This window comes from Scomber japonicus, chromosome 4 (assembly GCF_027409825.1).
Source record: "Scomber japonicus isolate fScoJap1 chromosome 4, fScoJap1.pri, whole genome shotgun sequence".
Classification (NCBI taxonomy): Eukaryota; Metazoa; Chordata; class Actinopteri; order Scombriformes; family Scombridae; genus Scomber; species Scomber japonicus.
In genome coordinates, this window is record NC_070581.1 from 7,121,343 (window position 1) to 7,139,990 (window position 18,648).

General features: G+C 38.0%; 2 protein-coding genes across 2 annotated transcripts; both read right to left on the reverse strand.

The window, feature by feature from the left end:
• Nucleotides 1-121: 121 nt before the first annotated feature.
• On the reverse strand, nucleotides 122-13,356 carry fam50a (family with sequence similarity 50 member A). Its single transcript, XM_053317463.1, has 13 exons — nucleotides 13,112-13,356; nucleotides 11,910-11,994; nucleotides 11,510-11,609; nucleotides 8,105-8,226; nucleotides 7,263-7,339; nucleotides 6,708-6,774; nucleotides 6,505-6,566; nucleotides 6,326-6,402; nucleotides 5,578-5,632; nucleotides 3,794-3,842; nucleotides 3,590-3,660; nucleotides 2,807-2,917; nucleotides 122-419 (listed from the first exon to the last, which is right to left on the reverse strand). Exons 1-13 carry the CDS (start codon nucleotides 13,220-13,222, stop codon nucleotides 411-413), a joined length of 996 nt encoding a protein of 331 aa, XP_053173438.1. The 5' UTR covers nucleotides 13,223-13,356; the 3' UTR covers nucleotides 122-410.
• A 511-nt stretch (nucleotides 13,357-13,867) lies between these two features.
• cav4b (caveolin 4b) lies at nucleotides 13,868-17,791 on the reverse strand. The gene is made up of 3 exons (XM_053317507.1): nucleotides 17,552-17,791; nucleotides 15,933-16,120; nucleotides 13,868-14,074 (listed from the first exon to the last, which is right to left on the reverse strand). Exons 1-3 carry the CDS (start codon nucleotides 17,789-17,791, stop codon nucleotides 13,891-13,893), a joined length of 612 nt encoding a protein of 203 aa, XP_053173482.1. The 3' UTR covers nucleotides 13,868-13,890.
• Nucleotides 17,792-18,648: the final 857 nt, after the last annotated feature.

Below are 18,648 nucleotides of genomic sequence, written 5' to 3' on the forward strand. Positions count from 1 at the left end.
TGCAGTAAGCCATGAGGGCCCCTTTCTGATCTGGGGCCCCTGTGCACTTACCCAAATTGCCTGTATGGTAGATGCATGCAAAACGATGATGCCAAAATAAAATACACTTTTTTTCTTGAGTCCAGCGAGTTTGTTTTTTATTCAGCACATATACTACAACATATTAATGAGCTATATACATATGAATGTGGAGTTGTTTTCATAGGGAAATATTACACTGGTAAATTGAGGAGGAAGGAGGGGGTGTGGGAGGGGGTGGCTAGTATTTAAACAAAAGTTAATCAGGAATCAATAGTTTATATCAAACTGTAATGAAGCACTGATGTTGTAACGTAAGTAAAAATAGAATGGAGAAAAAAAAGAGAAATGTTTGCATCGAGGATTCCAGAGAGGGGAGGAGACGGCCGCTTTCACCGGATCTGAAACACAAAAACACATCTTATTAAATGCTTCATTACTCCAAGAAATAATCTGATCCGCTCCTGCTCCAATGATTGCAATTATGAGGTTATTTATTTAGATATAGTAAGTGTGTGTGTGTGTGTGTGTTTGCCAGGCATCTGGATGGACTGAGGGCTTGTGTGATTAGAGAGAAGGGAGCGTGCCCCTGCAGGAACAGGCTGGCAGCTCCACACTGGGCAGGGTTCTCTACTACAGTCATACAGACAACTCACTGGAGGAAAAGCTGTTCATCCAGTTCAGTTTGCCAAAGAGGAGTCATAAAAAGTTCATACTTCCAATACTTTCCATGACATGTTTATAATTGAAAGTGAATGTGTCATTATATTCTTAGTATTATATGCTCATATACTCATATACGGTCAAATTTGACCCATTTTTACAATTGAAAGCTCTAAAAACACCATATACACATTTCCTTTACCTGTACTCTCCCTAATGTGAACCACATTCTACAAAATTAGAAATAAAATGCATCTTTTTTTTGTTGTGCATTTGATACACATTTTTATATATGCAAATGTACAAATTTGACCTGTATTTATAAAGAAACATTTAAACACCTTGTCTTCTATAAGATATTCTCCTGGATCATAAAATAGTGATTGTGTTTTTTCCATGAGATTAAAATGATGACTGTGAATTGGTGTAGAGACTAGTTATGAGTCAGAATATGAAAAGTATGTGAGGGTTAAAGACAGTGAGAATATGTGATATGACAGAAATAAACACTATAAAGATGTTGGGGGGGGGGGGTAAATAAAGAAGACATTAATATTATTGGCTAACATTCGGCTGGGTCTTGGCTTGTATCAGCGTACACATTCATCATGGTGAAATGTGAAGAAAGTGATGAGTTAATGCATGCTCACTATTGAGAAATATTCTAATTGAATAATAATGGGTGAAAACAACAGAGTGGGTGCATAACAAATGTTCTGTTCATGGATGGTAGTTCCAGCTAGAAAAAAGGCAACAATTTATTAAGTTAAAGTTTAAATCTCATATTTTTACTCCTTGAGGTCACATGTAGAAGTGACTGTGTGGATTCATTTATATTAAACAAGCACTAATCCAGTCTTCATATTGTCTTCTCTTTACAAAACTTGAACACAACTGTGAGTGGAGCATCTGAGGAGTTCTCATCCTCCTCTATTTGACAATCTCCTTTTTATCTCCTCTGTTTCCCTTTTCATTCCTTCCTTCCTTCCTTCCTCCAGCTTGTGTAAACTACATAGTGACAAGTGTGTTTTGACGTATTGCGATTTGGTTGTGGAGGTCTACGGTAGATGTAGCCAACAAATCTCCACGGACTCAGTCAAAATCATACAACTAGTTTACCTCCTTTTTTTTTACTTTAAAAAAGTATATATTTGAAATATCCTACTGTCACAAAAGCCCTTCTGGGGACAGGTGTTGCAAATTAGCATGAACTATAAACACTTGCATCAGTGTTTTTAGCCCTATTATATATCCCTATTAAATAAATCATAATAATAATGATAATAATAGTAGCTTTTTGGCTATCTGGGACTCATTCATTGCCTATTTCTATACCTATTTATTTATCGCTCCCATTTCTCTTCTGATTAACTCATCCTTTCATTGTCATTACATCTGTTTGTATGCATTTTTTTGCAATTATTTGTTCTATAAAAATGAGATTAAACTAATGTGCAGTAATTGTGCAGGCCAGTTCTGTCCTGAACTGAACTGAACTGAGTGCGACGGCTTAGACCAGCAATAGACTGAACGTCCTGAATCGGCGCCGAATGTCGAGTGATGTGAGCACGAAATGTAGGAATAAATCAATTACACGGTCAGTGATTACTAATCTTTGCGTGAGCGGAACAAAGTGATTTGAATCCTACAGTCATTTGTTATTTGCACTTTTGGCTGGGTGAGTTTTTAGTGTGCTCTCGGGGGAAATGGAATAAACTCTAAAAAGCTTGTTTATATCCACTCTACTTTCAGTTTTGATTTATCTTTTGTCAGCATGTTTTTAAGTATTTCAGATGTCAAATAGACTTAATCAGAAATGAATGTTTTCATGATACAATGGCATGAATAGAACAGATAAATTATATTACTCAATTATAGCCCCGCCCCCCGCCCTCTCATCTCCATGGTAAATGACGATATGTTTGTGTGATGTAGCCTCTCGGTATCTCAGTCAGGACGAACAGTACATCTGGGGAGCCTCGAGCTTTTAGAGCTTCTCATGTGACGGCGAGGTTACGCTGAGTTCAGAGCCACCTCAAAGGTTAAATTCCTGAAAACTCAACAGAACTGATGACTGGCTGTTAATGGCTGTTGTCAACCTCCGTAAACGCGCAGTAATCCTCACCGTGTATTTGTCCCATTTCTTCTCGGGGTCGTACGGCTCCCAGCGGCTAGCGGGGAAGATGTGCTTGTTCTTCTCATACCAGCTCCTCAGCACCACTTTACCTGCGTGAGACTTTAACAAAGAGAAGACAACTGGGTTCACTTTAATGTGGCTTTAAAATGTATTTTCTTTGCACAAATCTCTTCTCTCAAATATGAATAAATCTGCTCTTGTTCTAGTTTCCGATTAAACGAACTGACTCTTAACTCGTATTGACTGGTTGTCATGTTCCTACATTAATATCAACACACACACTGTAGTTTATTTTGGCTCAAATTGCACCATCCTGCTGCCAGAGACTCAGTAAAGTGATAAATGTGTATTAATCCACAGCTTAAAATAGTCCCAAATCACTACACTCTTATCTCTTGTTTAAGTTAAATTCATTTTAAAAATAAAAGCTTTTTTAGGGAATAACAAAAAGTTTAACTATATATTTGTGACCCACTTATGAATACTAACATAAAATGCTATTTGATAGTAAGTGGCAGAGAGGCCAACAGGAAACAGGGAGAGAGAGAAAGTGAGAGAGAGAGAGAGAGAGAGAGAGAAGGGAATGACCTGCGGCAAAGGTCTCTTGTCAGAGACGCTGCCTTAATGTGGCATGCGTGGTAATTACTCCTTTTCGAGTCTATCTTAAAACAATATTCATGTACCCAGATGTTCATTGGGGCAGTTTTTGGTTGCTGTAATTGTTGCAATACTTGTTTCAATGCAGATAGAGCGAATGAGTTTAATCCTAACCTCGTCTTTCTCTACTGTGGCGTCGTTCACCAGTCGAATGTCATCGTGGACGTCAAAGCTGAAAAGAGGACCTGGGGGGGGGGGGGGGGGGTGGGGTTAAATAAGTAACTGTATAGATCAACCTCACATTGTTCCATATGTTGTACAGAAACAGCTACTTACAGTTCAGAATGTAATATCTGAAAGCTGTCGGTGTTCACTTACCAGATTTGCCTCTGGCTTTGGTCACGATGAAGTCATAAAAACTGTGGTGCTGTTTGGAACAAAGACATTACATATTAAAAAATTCAAAAACATACACAGCTGCTGAACGAATGAAAAACAAAACCATAAAAATAATCACACCATGATATTAAAAAAAAAAAGAAAATGTGCATTTTTGAACAGTGATACATCACATGAAAGAATTCCTGCTGTTAAAAGAACAATTCAGCATGTGTCTTCTATCTGAACAATTGTCTGAGACATTTTTACTGCCGTCTGTCACAACAGGGAAATTGTTTTTATTGTGTCTCAAAGTTTATTTAACTGACTTCCTCTTCCTTGTATAAAAGAGAAGATGACAGGGATGATATATATCTCTCTACAAAAAGGAAGGAATCACTGTATGTATGTCCTTTGTGTATCTCTTGAACCGGCCGTTCTATGGACTCCACACAGCCATACAACAAGGCGGGAGTATGGCTCGGAGTGCAGTGTTAAATTTGGTGCAATTCGAACAATGGCAGTACGTGGGCTGATCAATTCATTGAAATTGTAGCGAAATCACAATATGGCCGACTGCAATAATCACAGAAGGCGCAATTTTTGTTAAAGGCTCAAGAAAACATATTTGTTCTGTACAGATCCCAACAAAAATTATTTTAATCAGTTTTTCCATTAAAAATGAAAAGTGCTGTAAAAATGATCTTTAATTACCTTTAATATCGCAAATCACATCGGAATTGCAATATGAGTCAAAAATAATCGCAATAAGATATTTTTCCTAACTGTTCAGCCTTTCGCACTAGCTATTAATAAACTTAATATTAATGAACTACGCCACTGTGCTCTGTGAAGGAGCAGGGTGGAGCTTCAGGACTCTGCTGAATGACTCCTGCATGTGAAGGAGAGACCAGAGGCGAGACGTGACACGAGTCAGAGAAAAGTGCTCTAATGAAAGAAAAGTAGACAACAAAAAAAAACAACTGAGCCTTTAATCAAGAGTGGACACTCTGACCTGTGTCTAGACAGAAGGCACTTTTAGCAGATCAGCAGTGAATGATTGAACAGGAGGAATTCAGGTACATGGTTGAGCGTAAGTCACCTGCATTTTGGAAGTGCTAAGAGCCCAATGCACAACGACTGTAGTTACTGAAGTTACTTCCACAGGAAGTTCAAAACCAGTCTGTCTCATATGCTTCGTAACCGTGGTGATTGTGAAACACCACTACAGGTAAAAGCATAGCAAATAGGAACCGATCTGATAGCCCAGTATGATCTATGCATTTTATTTCAAGATTCACATTATTTTATTTTTAAACACAGCCCTTATTCTAGTCTACTTGAAATGAGAAAAGACTATTTACTATAAGCATACTTATTTATAACAGAAGTTAGTTTCTTTTGCTTTATTGGTGTATATACTCACTCATACCTGACATTAAGTACATTCATTTTATTATGTGTTGAAGTAGCAGCCAGAACAGGCACGTCTTTAAGGGGCACTGCGCTGATGTTGGAAGTGGAAACAAGACGCATACTTTTCTGTCTGTACATGCAAGTAAAAGTGGAGTAGGCGATTGTTCAGACATGACCCGCTACCATAGCTATAAAGACACGTATGTCCTTTGTGTTGTGAACACAGATGCACATGAGAGGTGTTAACTTCGTCCAAACACTTAAATGTTAAGTGAGGTGAAGTGAAACGGAGCGAATGAAAACAAACTAAGGAGATAGTTCAGCTACGGGTTTCTGAGGGTGTGTCATTCAGGCGCTCGCTTACTCACATGTGGGATTATCAGATCCTCTTTGATGTACATCAACTGTTCTACTCCAGCAGACCTGTATAGAGACGGAAGTTTGAAGATTATTATCAAGAGGGAAAAATTACCAATATATTTTCCTGTGTGTGTGTGTGTGCGTGCGTGTGTGTGTGTGTGTGTTAGAGCCTGACCGATATAGTCAGGCAGCCCACATTATCAGCCGATATTGGTGTATCCCAGATATCAGCATATATGTTGTTCATTATATACAGTAAGTTATATAAGCAGCATTTAATGTTTATTGATCCTATCTTAATTTAAATATATTACATATATATTTATTCATGTTCTGTTTACATTTACAATGATTAAATCTCTGTAAAGTTTACTGTTTCTGTGCACTGATGTCATTTTAAATGTTTGATAACCACATATGAGGGATCAGACCACCGCAATAATCTTAATTGCATCACCATGGACTGTGTGAGTGAATGGAAACTGTTTTCTTTTATGAGAGACCGCAACCTTCGAACATGCAATGACAATAAAAGCATTCATTCATTTCAAAAACCTGTGTGTTTTGTATATATTTTGTGTATTCAAAGTACTCAGCCAATATATCGATATCATGATGTGTGTGTGTGTGTGTGTGTGTGTGTGTGTGTTTGATTGAGTGGTAATATCTAATACTACTGTACCACAGATGAACTATAGAGAAAAGTTGTGGATAGTAATTTGGACAGAGAATCAGAATAAAGCCTGATTCTCTTACCTCAGCTCACTGAAGTCCTTCCTCAGGACTTCCAGGGCCCTCTGCAGGAAGTTCTGGATGGTATTACCCTTCTTCATCTGCAGGTGAAATAAACACAGAAAGACATGAAAGGAAATATAAAAAAGAGTATCCACTGTGTTGAATTCCTCTACAAGGGGAACATGTAGTCATTGCTTTACCTTGACAGTCTTACGATGTCCGGATCCATCCCAGTAACTGAAAGTAATCTCGATCTCCTCACCTGAAAACAAAGATATAAATCAGTATTTGAACTGAGAGTAAGTGTGAGTGTGCACATGACTTAAAGCATGACTCAGTCACAGTAACAGCAAGGTGTGTGTATGTTTATGTGTGTGTGTGTGCAAATAATCCAGACGCTCACTCTTAATCTTCTCCTGTTTGAGCTCCCACTCCTGCCTGAGTTCCTCTCGGAGACGATTCTCCTCCTCCTGGACGCATCGATGAATGGAGAATGTCAGTTTATATTAGAGCATCGTGCATTAGAGATCGGACTCAACGCACAAAATAACAAATGATTTCGGCAACGACAATACAGTATGTGTGGTAGTTTCAACGGTGTGAAACAGAGATTGGAGAAATACAGCCGACATGGAGAATTGCTAGTCTAGCTGGTTGTGCTTAGTCATCAATAGTTACTTCTACCTGTAATCATTGGCTTGAATGTTTTTTCTACAGCGTGTGTCAAGTAAAACAGGAATTTTAATCCACCTGTTCCACAGTGAAAACCTAAAATGTAAATAAAGGTGTTGGCTTCCGAAGCTCAAATAGCAGCCAGAGGGCAACCCTAAAATGTGATTGTAATAAGCACACTGCACGTCTTGCAAAAAAAAGGAAATGTAATACTCTAAAAGTAGTGACAGATGTTCTAATTAATATTCATCTGGCACTAAGTAGCTGTGACTGAGTCTGAGCTCACCTCTCGGTCTCGATCGGGGAGGAAACTTGTGTCCACATCTGGATTTTTCCCCAGTTTCTTCTTCTTTGAGGTAAAATCTGTCAGACAAACATTCAAACATTTTATCTTATTATTAATGAGCTGTAAAATACCTGCTGAGCAAAACAGTGTCATATACAGCAGCAACCAATAGACCTGTCACGATAACTAGTTTAATTGGATGATTACCACTGCTTAGAACATCACTCATGACTACAATCAATGGGCAACAAAGAGGGTGAATATAGGGGGGGGGGGGGGGGACTCAAAAAGCAATTCATTCTAAACTTTCCAAACTGAAATAAATTCTATTTGAGAAGCGCCTTTGATGCTGCAACAACTTGCAGCCTCTGATGACTCCAACATTTTTAATCATTGCAAGATCCTGTTTCAAGATTTCATTAGTTTTTCATCTGTTTATTTTAATTAGTGATGAAGCTCTGGCTTAGACCGAGCCAGACTGATTTAGGACGGAACGATCTTTGTGATCTGAAAAATCAGAGACTGCATACATCTGAAAGTGTTTGTCAGCACTGTTAGTCTCTTTTAGTCAGTGCTTTGTCAAGATATTATTAATAAAAGTATTAAAGGCTACCTGAAGCTGAATTAGAGCTGTATGTATTTTTAATATGACATGAATTGAAATGTTTTAATCATGTTTTAAATTGTGTGTAACCTGTTTACTTTGTTTTTTACTTTCTTTCTGTTGCTAAAAGCCTGAATAAGAACAAGAGTTGGTGACTAGCAATATAATCTGTTTGCATTGCATCAGAACTAACTTGCCTTGTCTCTATCAAATAAATGTAATGAATAAATATACTCACAATCATCATCATCTTCTTCTTCCTCTTCCTCTTCGTCTTCATCTTCAGGGTTAAACGATAAACTGGCTATTTTCCTCTTCTGTTCTTCCTTCCTCTTCTTCTCTTTCTGCTTCTCGAGCTTGCTGCGAACGAGAGAGAGAAAAAAATAGCCATTGTTATCAACATATACACACACACACACACACACACACACACACTTACACACACATACTATCACTGCACAATGTATTCATGCTTTCTGATTTCAACACACAGCACACACTAAAAGGAAATCAGTGGTAATTGTAGATGAGAGTGAGAGTGCTTCAGGTGTTGGGTGTGTGTTTATTGGCAGGTCGGTAAGTAATTGTGTTTGTGTGTGTGTGTGTGTGTGTGTGTGTGTGTGTGTGTGTGCGTGTTTTGATTCATCAAAAGAGAATTAGTTGTTCTTTGACAGTAAGCTGGCTGTTACCACTGTCTCGCTTCACCTCCTGTGTTTTTCTTCTTCTTCTTCTTCTACTGATTTACTGAAGGACTAACCGGCCCATGACCCGATCACACAAGCCCACTGTCACTACAAAAAGTCTCTTGAACAATAGCTGAACTTGTACCCAGAAAAAAAAACCTGATTCTGGTTCTCCTCTTGACAGCTTGATGATGACAATAATTATCATGGATTACATTGATATAGCGATTTATTTTGCTGGGTGATGCATGACAGCCATTTGGCACCAGAACACTTCACCACACACACACACACACACACACACACACACACACACACACACACACACACACACACACACACACACACACACACGTCAGTTTGAGGGGATAGAGGGAGGGAACCATTGAGCCAATTGCAGAAACACACGGGGGGGGGGGGGTGATCAGGTAGAAATGAGGAGAGAGTCAGGCCACCAGGGAACCCCCTACTCTTTGCTGCAAGTAACATAATCACAGTTAGTCTGGTTTTGGGAAGACTGCCACCTACTGGCCCACCAGCAGCACTTCCACTTCCAGCAGCAGCTTAAGTTTTTCCCAGGAGTGTTAAACAAGCCTGTGCCTGCTCAGCTCCTGTCATTCAGTAGAAACAGAAACAGGGTGCATGTTGGCATGACTGCAGATACGCTGCTGCACTCACCCTGGCACTGTTCATGAAAGGTGTGACTGGTGTGATTTTGGTTTTATTTTGTAGTGAGGAGCCTGGCAACAGCTCTTTCACATAAGCAAAGAACGACAGCTGGAGAATCAGGCGCCAGATATCCTTTGTCATTTAGCCCGAGGTACAGCAGAGAGAATGGAGGGATTTAAGTCATTTGCTTTGGTGGTTCTTTGTTTTCTTTAGATTTTTCGTGCCACTGTTGATTATATTTCAATCAAAATCAAAAACCAATGTGAGTGAAACTGAGGTCAGTTTGTATTCTGTGCTTGTACTTGTCTAAAGTCTAAACCATGTTGGGAACAGTGAGATGAAGATGCAATGTAGGGCTGCAACCAATGATTTTTTTTTTTTTTTAAATCAAAAAGAAGTGAAAGGCTCCCCATCACAAATTGACAGTGTGATGTCCTTATACTGCTTGTTCGCTTTTATTAAACATTATATTTACTATCACATATGGTAAAAACATGCAGTAAATCCTCCTGTCTGAGAACCAGCAAATATTCTGTTATTTTAGCTTGGAAAATGCTGATCTGCTAATCGACTAATCGTTGGTGCTCTACATCAAAGACTATTCTTGGAGCACATCAAATTTCTTCATTCACATAATTAGTTCTTTACTAAAAGCAGAGCTATTTATATAGATGTCTTTATAGTAAGGCCCGACTGATACTGGATCTTTGGGACAGATGCCGATACCAATATTAGGGAGTAAAAAAGTTCTGATATCAATATATCGGCCGATAATCCTACAGAATATATATTTATCTCAACACACTTTTTTTACATTGACCCCTCAAATGTGGTTAACAAACACTTGTGACAAAGATATAATGGAGGTGTGATATTTTACAGTTAAACAATAAACTTCATTGTATAAAATGACAACAGTAAACTTCCCAGGAAATGTAATGGTTATGACTATAAATAAAACATATTAAACTTGAATGAATAAAAAAGGATCAAATATACATAAAAAGCGTCTTATAATAATTATGATTATTATTGTTTATTTTCTTCCTATTATATATAGTTATTTAAGTTGAACCTATCTACTTGTTTTGTTGTTCTAATGCTGAATTGACATATATTTGAATGTATGTGTATATGTATATATGTATAAATGTGTGTATTTGGGGACTACTATTTCTAAATGATGTGGATACACTTTTAACTCGTTCTTTTTCTTTTCTCTTTTTTAAATGTGTCCTCATTGCTGAGACTGTTATGGGGGGGGGGGGTTATATGTTGTGTTTGTTTTCAATTTAAAAAATCATTAAACAAAGCACTGAAAAAAAGCTGCCTGTATATACCTTTAAAAAATAGGCACATATCAGATGATATAAATACAGAAATTGATAGATCTGTGATTGGCCAATATCGGCCGTTAATATCAGCTAACCAATATATCAGTTGGACTGAAATGTGCCAAATAAGTTGTGTTAGTTTTACATTCAAACTAAATCTTTGCAAAACACTGAACTATGATAGAAACTGTTTCTATTCTGGCTCACTGCATCAGTGTCAGTTATATTAAGAAAGTAAACTTGTGAAAGACCTTTGCACAGTACTGTATATGATTTATTTGAACTCTACATGGCTGAAAGCATGTAGACCTGCGCTGTTACACCCATGCGTGACTGCTTAACATATCATTCAAAGCAACGGGCATTAATGTGCTGTTAAAGCTGCATTTAACAGGCTTTCCACCAGATGTTGGCATCTGGCTACAGGGCACCAATGATATCAGGCACAGATGTTGGGCGATGAGGCCTGCCATGTTGAAACAGGAAAAGCCCTTCAGCAAACTCCTGCCATGAAGTTGGATGCAAACTATCATATTAACATCTCACTGAGTGCTGCAGCATAGAGATTTACTTTAAATGAGCCAAAACACACACCATGTAAAAGTGCTCCAGAGCAGAAACACACACAAGTATATGGATGCACGTGTGCACATTTTTTTAACTCAATGGAGAGAAAGAGAGATCATGTTTGTATTTTCTTAGAGCTGCAATGATCAGTCAAGTTGTCAATTGATTCATTTATATGCACCAGAACTGCCAAAGTGAATGTGTTTTCATGCAGCGGCTGTAGGCTGAAAGCAAAATGAGAAGGAGCACGATGAGAAATGAAAACATTAGAGGTCTGAAAGCCTTGCTGGTCTTCACACCTCACCGAACTGAAGTAGTTTAAACCAAACAGTAAAAAATACTGAAACTACAGTTTGAATGTGAGCCGAATGTGAACGTGAGCAAACTCACAGCATGAGTTCCTTGGACTGCTCCTTCTTGGCAAGCTGCTTCTCTCTCTCCTTCACCAGTGCCTCCTGCTTGGCCTTCATATCGTTCAGTGTCACCAGACCTGACGGAGACATAAAAGACATGAATCAGGCCTCACAACAAGACTCATGGGGATATTTAGTCTCAGAACTGTTATCAAATACAGTATATGATTTATTAAATTCACATGCCGTGATGTTAAAGTTTCCATCTATATATTTCTTTCCTGGGGTTGCAGATTTGCAAAGTGTCATTATTGAAGCTGTGAGTGCAGCTGTAATGCTTCTTCTGTCATATACTGAACTTTTTGGGTCACACTCTAAGCCAGTCCAAGCATTTCCAGCTCAGCTTACAGGAGGGTTGCAACAACAAACATACTTACCGACTGTGCTGGACTTAAGCTCTGCCTCCACAGCATCATAGTGAGCAGAGAATTTCTTATCAATGTTGGACTTGACCATGTTGTCCTGTAAGAAAGCAGAGATAATGTTACAGCACTGAAGCAGCGGTGGAAGAAGTATTCTGATCCTGTACTTAAGTAAAAGTACTGCAAACAGCAATATTAAATACTTTATAACAAGTAGGAGTCCTGCATGAAAAATATGATATTGATATATTGGCTGATCATATATGTACAGAATATATTGATAAAAAAAACTTTATTGTATGAAATGGCACTAAAACAGTAAACTTCTCTGGGAATTTAATCATTAGAATTAGCTATAAATGTATATATTAAACTTGAATTAAGAAAAAGGGTCAAATTGACATAAAACACTGCCAGATAACTTTTTTTTTTAAAAAAAGAAAGAATATATCAGACAACATATTCACTGATGCTGATATATCTGTGATAGGCCAATATCAGCCAACCAAGATACAGGTCAGACTCTTGTAATGATGGTTCTGACTTTGGCACTCAAACCAACCATTGAATTAAGCTGTAAGCCAAGGATGTACATATCTATACTATGAATACAACAAGCAGAAAGATCAGCAGATTTTATGGGGAAATGTTTACATACCATAAATGTACATTTACTTTTCATGAGTGAATTTAGAAAGTATTTTGAGTTGAACTTATAACCAATAATAAATTAGCACATTCAAATTGGCATTAGAGCCCAACTGATATCGATCGATATTGATCGGTTAGCCAACACTTTCGGCTGATATTGGCCTATCACAAAGATACAGATATATCAGAAACATACAGTATGTGCAGATATTGGCATCGGTGTATATGTTGTCCAATATGTGTTGCTATTCTTTTAAGTTATATAGGCAACATTTAATGTATTTGAAGTGAAGTCATGTCCTTCATATTATCTTTTACTACATTATGATGCCTAATTGTTTTGTTATTGCATTATTGTCAAACATGTGATGTAAAAAGGTCACTTTAGTTGTGTGAACTCTGACTGAGTTTACTATTGACATGAAGTCAGTGAACGTGTCTGCTCACATTGTGTTCACTGACACTCAACTATGAGTCACTTCTGGCAAAAGAGAGAGGTCTAAATCAACTCTTGGAAATATCACACACACGCAATAACACGTTATAATCTGTGGTAAGAAGTTAACCTCTGCTATCTTCTGTTTCAGTTGTTCCAGCTGCTCTCTTTCTTTCTCTCGTTTCTTCATCAGCTGCATGGCTCTGCCGGCCTCGCTCGCTGCTCCTTTGTACTGCGCCATGTTGTCTTCTTTGTGTTTCAAGCTCTCTTAGAAGAACTCTGAAAACACTAGCGACAGAAAAAGAAGAGAAATACTTCAAATAAAAGCCCAAATTTTCAGAAGTGTGACGCTACTCCTCCCGGTGCACCACAACAAGAAATATGGCGACGGTGAAGTGCATGCTGGGTAGTGGCGAAACTATATAATGCTGCCTTCAGGTGCTTTATGAAACCTCGTAATTATGAGCACGCACACAAACGATTAAACAAGTTTTATGCAGCTTGTTCTGGATCAATTGAATAATACAGCATCATAACCTCTCTCATTATCATATTCTATGCATCAGTACATTGCCACCTTTTTCCTTATACTTGTAACTAGTTTTCTGTGTTACAAATATCTCAATTGATGAATGACAAATGCAATATATTTGAATATATTCTGAATGTGTTTGCTGTGTAAAAATCAATTCACATAATCTTGATTAAAACAAAAACAAATAAAAAACCACAAAGGATTTTTTGACATCTATTTTATTGGCAGTTAATACAGTTTCCTCAGACATGCATCAGAAATCAGTGTAAACAATTATAATAATAATACATTTTTTATGAATTAGCTTTACATATAGAAAAACATATCAAATAGCCACTCGTCTTATCACTCACTCACTCACTCACGTCTCACATTCATACAGTCTCTTTCTCCTTCATTTGATGCCAGTCCTTGTTAGACAGTGAAATGGCAATTTGGCTGCAGCAGAGCGCCAAAGACGAACAGAGGGGAGAGATGAATTCATTGATAGCACATATACACAATGACCTCAGGCATGGAAGGAAGGTGTTGCTCAGCTGTATACAAGGTACGACAAACCTAGAGAGAGAGAGAGAGAGAGAGAGAGAGAGAGAGAGAGAGAGAGAGAGAGTGAGAGAGAGAGAGAGAGAGAGAGAGAGAGAGAGAGAGAGAGAGAGAGAGAGTTTAATAACTCCCAAAAAACTCTGAGCAGGAGCAGGAACTTGTGCAATAATAATATCAAGGGAACTAAGTTATGAACAGAGTACAGCCAAATTCAAAATCAGTGCGGCAGAACCAGAGATCGTCTGCCAGTGGTTCCTGAGTCACCCAACCCCCACCCAAAGCTTATATGTACACAGAAGCTTGTCAGTTTTAACAACTGTAATAATATAATATAATATAATATACTATAATATTATTTATTGTATTGTAACGCATCATACCCCATGTACTGTATTGTAGCATACCCCAATGTAGTGTATCGTATCGTATCATATATTGTCCCACTGAACCGTATGATACAATACAGTACAGTGGTGTACATACATATTATATCATATCGTATTATACTGTATGGTATTGTATCACACTGTAGTGTATTGTATCACGCTGTACTGTGTCATATCGCATCATATCATATTGTATCACATCGTATTGCTCCCTACCATATTGTATTATATCGTATCGTATTGTACCCCACCGTATTGTATTGTATAGTATCGAATCGTATCACACTGCACCGTATCATATCATATCGTATCATATGGTAAGGTATCGTATTGTATCATATTACATTGTACCATATCATAATATATCATATCATATCAGGCTATATTTGATCAATATTGAGTTAAATAATAAAGGCTCATTCCCAGCCACTCTTAATAAAAGCCAACAGTTGCTGCACAGATTTACAGATGGATCATTTTTCTGAAAAATAAACAATAAATAAAAGTAAATATATGTTAAATGTATTTCATTTAAAGTAAGCTTATAATTAAGATATACGAAGAAAAACAGACAAGCAAAACCCCAAACAGGTTTTGTGTATTATAATGGGACATGCTATTGATGTGGAGAGAGAACATCCTGCAGGTCTCTTGTCTTGTTTTATTGTTTACCAAAACCTGTTTGTTAAGCCGTTCACAGACTAATTATGTCAGTAATGAGACTTTCTTTTCTGCTAAGGGTGGTGTGACCCCTAGCAACACTGAGTTGTCATGTCAGCTGAGATTACCTGCATATTAAACAGTGATTTTGATATTTATTGCTTATTTAATCTGTTTTGATAAGTTCATACCATAGTTTATGTAAATGTATAAGATTTCTTTTAATGTGGTGACATGTTATCTAAAAAGTACATCAGATAAACAATGATGATTTATCTCTGGCAGCAGGCATGCTACATATATGCATTCCTCCTCCTTGCCAAAACTTGGCACCCGCATTGACCACAATACAAATAGATTTTATGAACTCTGCATATTTGGGTGTGATCTACAAGTCGCTAGTTTCTAATGGTGCTACAAGCCGCTATAGCCTCGACCTGAGGAGTGAGCTCCACATATTTGGTGATCTCACTTGTTTTTTTTCCCTTCACACACCCAAAGTATTTTCACTGTTAAACTTGTAGCCTTCTGCCCCAACCGACACTGTCTCATCTAAACTGCACCTGAGGCAATTTACCAAATTTTGCACAGCTCCCTCTGGAGACACAAAAGGCAAATAGTGTCAAACTACTGTTTCAAGAGAATGTGTAGTATTCTTATAAGTCAGAAAAAAACTGGAAGTGATTTGGCCACTTATTGCTCAACAAGACCTATTACATTATGATGTTTGTTTGGGACCTGACCCACTTAGAACAACTGTGCTGTTATTGGGTATCCTCTGCTATTAGGTAAATTAGTGTTCATTGTAATGCATTTTTATTGCATACCAGACATGTAGACAGGCGAGAACAGCAAGAAAAATGCCACAGAGGAGAGCGAAGGGCACGGCAAACAGCAAGGAGAGGCAGCGGTATGACCAGATACGAGCCTTCTCGAAGCCGACAATGCTGTAAAACCACACCTGGTCTATGCTGCGAGGCGTGGCGGGCTCAGCCAGCACGTCACTGACCTCCACCTACAGGACAGGAAACAAAAAAAGAGGATGTTCCAGTCAGTCAAGTCAGTTTATTTATAGATCTCATTGTTGTTTTGAGGTGTTATGACTGGTGCTTTACATAGAAATTAAACGTATAATTAAATAATTCAAATGAAAATAAATAGCTAATTAACTAACAAACACAGTTCAAATACATTTAAATAATTATATTAATAATTAAGGATCGAGGTCTCAAATGTGACTTTAAAAAGCTGAGTTTTACTTTCAATAGATAGGTACGGTAAACTGTTCCTATGTCTGGGAGTAGCATTGGAAGGGTCTTGATATAGAACAGGGGATGAGGAGATTGGAGATGCTTGAAAAAACACTTTCTCTCATTTTGCAGGTAATCAAGGAAGAGAGGCATATTGCACTAGCTACAGGTGAGCTAGTGATGACTGATTGACTCCCACACAAGGGTTACAGTGGTGAGAAGGTGAGAAAAAAGCATAAAAGATTGTCTCAAGATCTCCAAAAGAGAGACATTTGTTATGTCTATTGACCTAAAAAGCAACTATAAACTCATAAAAATAATACTCTACACACTTGAAAACTAACTGTATCACTAGTGAAATTTTGAGGACCAAAGATAAAGACCCCTGTTGCAACTCAAGACAACTTAGATGAGACTGAAGGTAAAGTGCTTCACCCAATTTTAAGCAAACATAAAGCGGTTTGTCATCAGCGTATATGGTAAGCGATGTTATATTTTCTTAAAGAAAGACCACATTTGAAGCTTTTTTTAATGCAAATAAAATAGATCCTAACATGGAACCCTGAGGTACACCACATGAGACAATAGTAGAGGAATTAAGATACACATTGCAGGTAAAAATTGAAATGATTGCTATATGTAGCCACTCTAAGGTCTTATTCTTACTATCTTCCATACATCTAAGACAATCCCACAGTATGGATTGGTTGCCTCTATAAAATACAGCAGCGTTTTTAATTGAAACAAATTGAAATGGCATGATTTCAGGAGTCTAGATACAGCAGTAAGGCATTGATTATGCTTAAAAGAACAGAGTGATCCAGAGACAAACTGTGAAAATCTAACTTTTTGTGGGATTGTTGACCAGGAAAGTGTTTATTGTGGATAAAATGGAGGGCCCAGCTGTATTCGATACAACACAAGGGACAGAATGGAGGAATTTTAAAGAGAAAAGCAAATACAACAGCGCTTTGGACATCGTTATTATTAATAACAGATGAAGCAGTAAGTTAAAGTCAATAAAAATCTAAATATTTAGCCAAAGAAAACTATTTACCTCAAAGTTAAACATTCTCTGTGTGACAGGCATGAAATGTGGATTTCATTTTCAATACCCCCACCATGACTAACTGAGACCATGCAGACATTGTTGATTTATAGTGGGGGGGGGGAGGGGTGTGTGTAGAAAAGAGGACCTTTAAGTGCTGGTTGATGCCGTAAGGGTCCCTGTTGACAAGTAGGCTGGGGGTAGGAGTGGGGGTGGGTATGGGTGTGGCGGGGGCTGTTGGAGGGGTGGGGGTTTTGGGCAATGGAGTGGAGGCTTCGGATGCAAATTCTGGAGGAGGAGGGGGAGTGTTTATCTGTTCTCCCTCATCCTCTTCATCGCTGTCATCGATCCGACACTCCACCAGACAGTCATCGCTCACCATCATCATCATCATCCTCACTGCAGGAAGAACGTGTTTTAAAATGCATGAAGATAGAAGAACATAGAGAAGATCGCCTTCCTCTGATCTTGACTTTGACATTCATGCTGTAAATCCATGCACACACATACACACACACACACACACACACACACACACACACACACACACACACAGACACACACACTCCTCCAGCAGACTGCAGGCATGTCGAGTGTAACTGGCACTTCCACCTGTTCTTTAGCCACCCAAAAAAAGAAGCCACACCAAAATCTGTAAATAGCAGCTGGTAATTTTAAAATGACACTGGTAAAATGTAAATGCATATAGTCAATCTGCATTCAACTCAGGAAAATTGTCATTTTTATCTTCAGATGTGTGTTTTTACAGCATAACACTTCATAATCCAATTTTAGTTGTGCTAAATTGGAGTGAAGACTTTCACTTAAATAAAAAAAATAATTAAAGATTCAAAAGTATTTTCTGAATGCAATCCTAACTTGGAGTTTTAAGCAACATTTATTAAAAGTCTTTAATGGTTGATTTAAGACCTTTTTTTTACCAACCTGCATGTATTAGATAGACAATATGCATGATACTGATGCTGCAAGGTGGCACAATACAGCTGTCATCTATATGCTTGTGAAGAAATCATCAGAGCAGATTCACAAGAAGGTCATCAAGAGTAGAAATAATCACTCGTGCCAGACTTACCTTACAAAGCTATCTTAATCCTGTATCAGTGACATCAGACGGGGCAGGGGAGCCCTGCAGAGAGTGCTAATCTAAAATGTCAATGAGATCAGTTCAACCGCTTAATCACAATGTCCCTCGGAGCTGATCTGGCATATGAGAACCCAGACAGA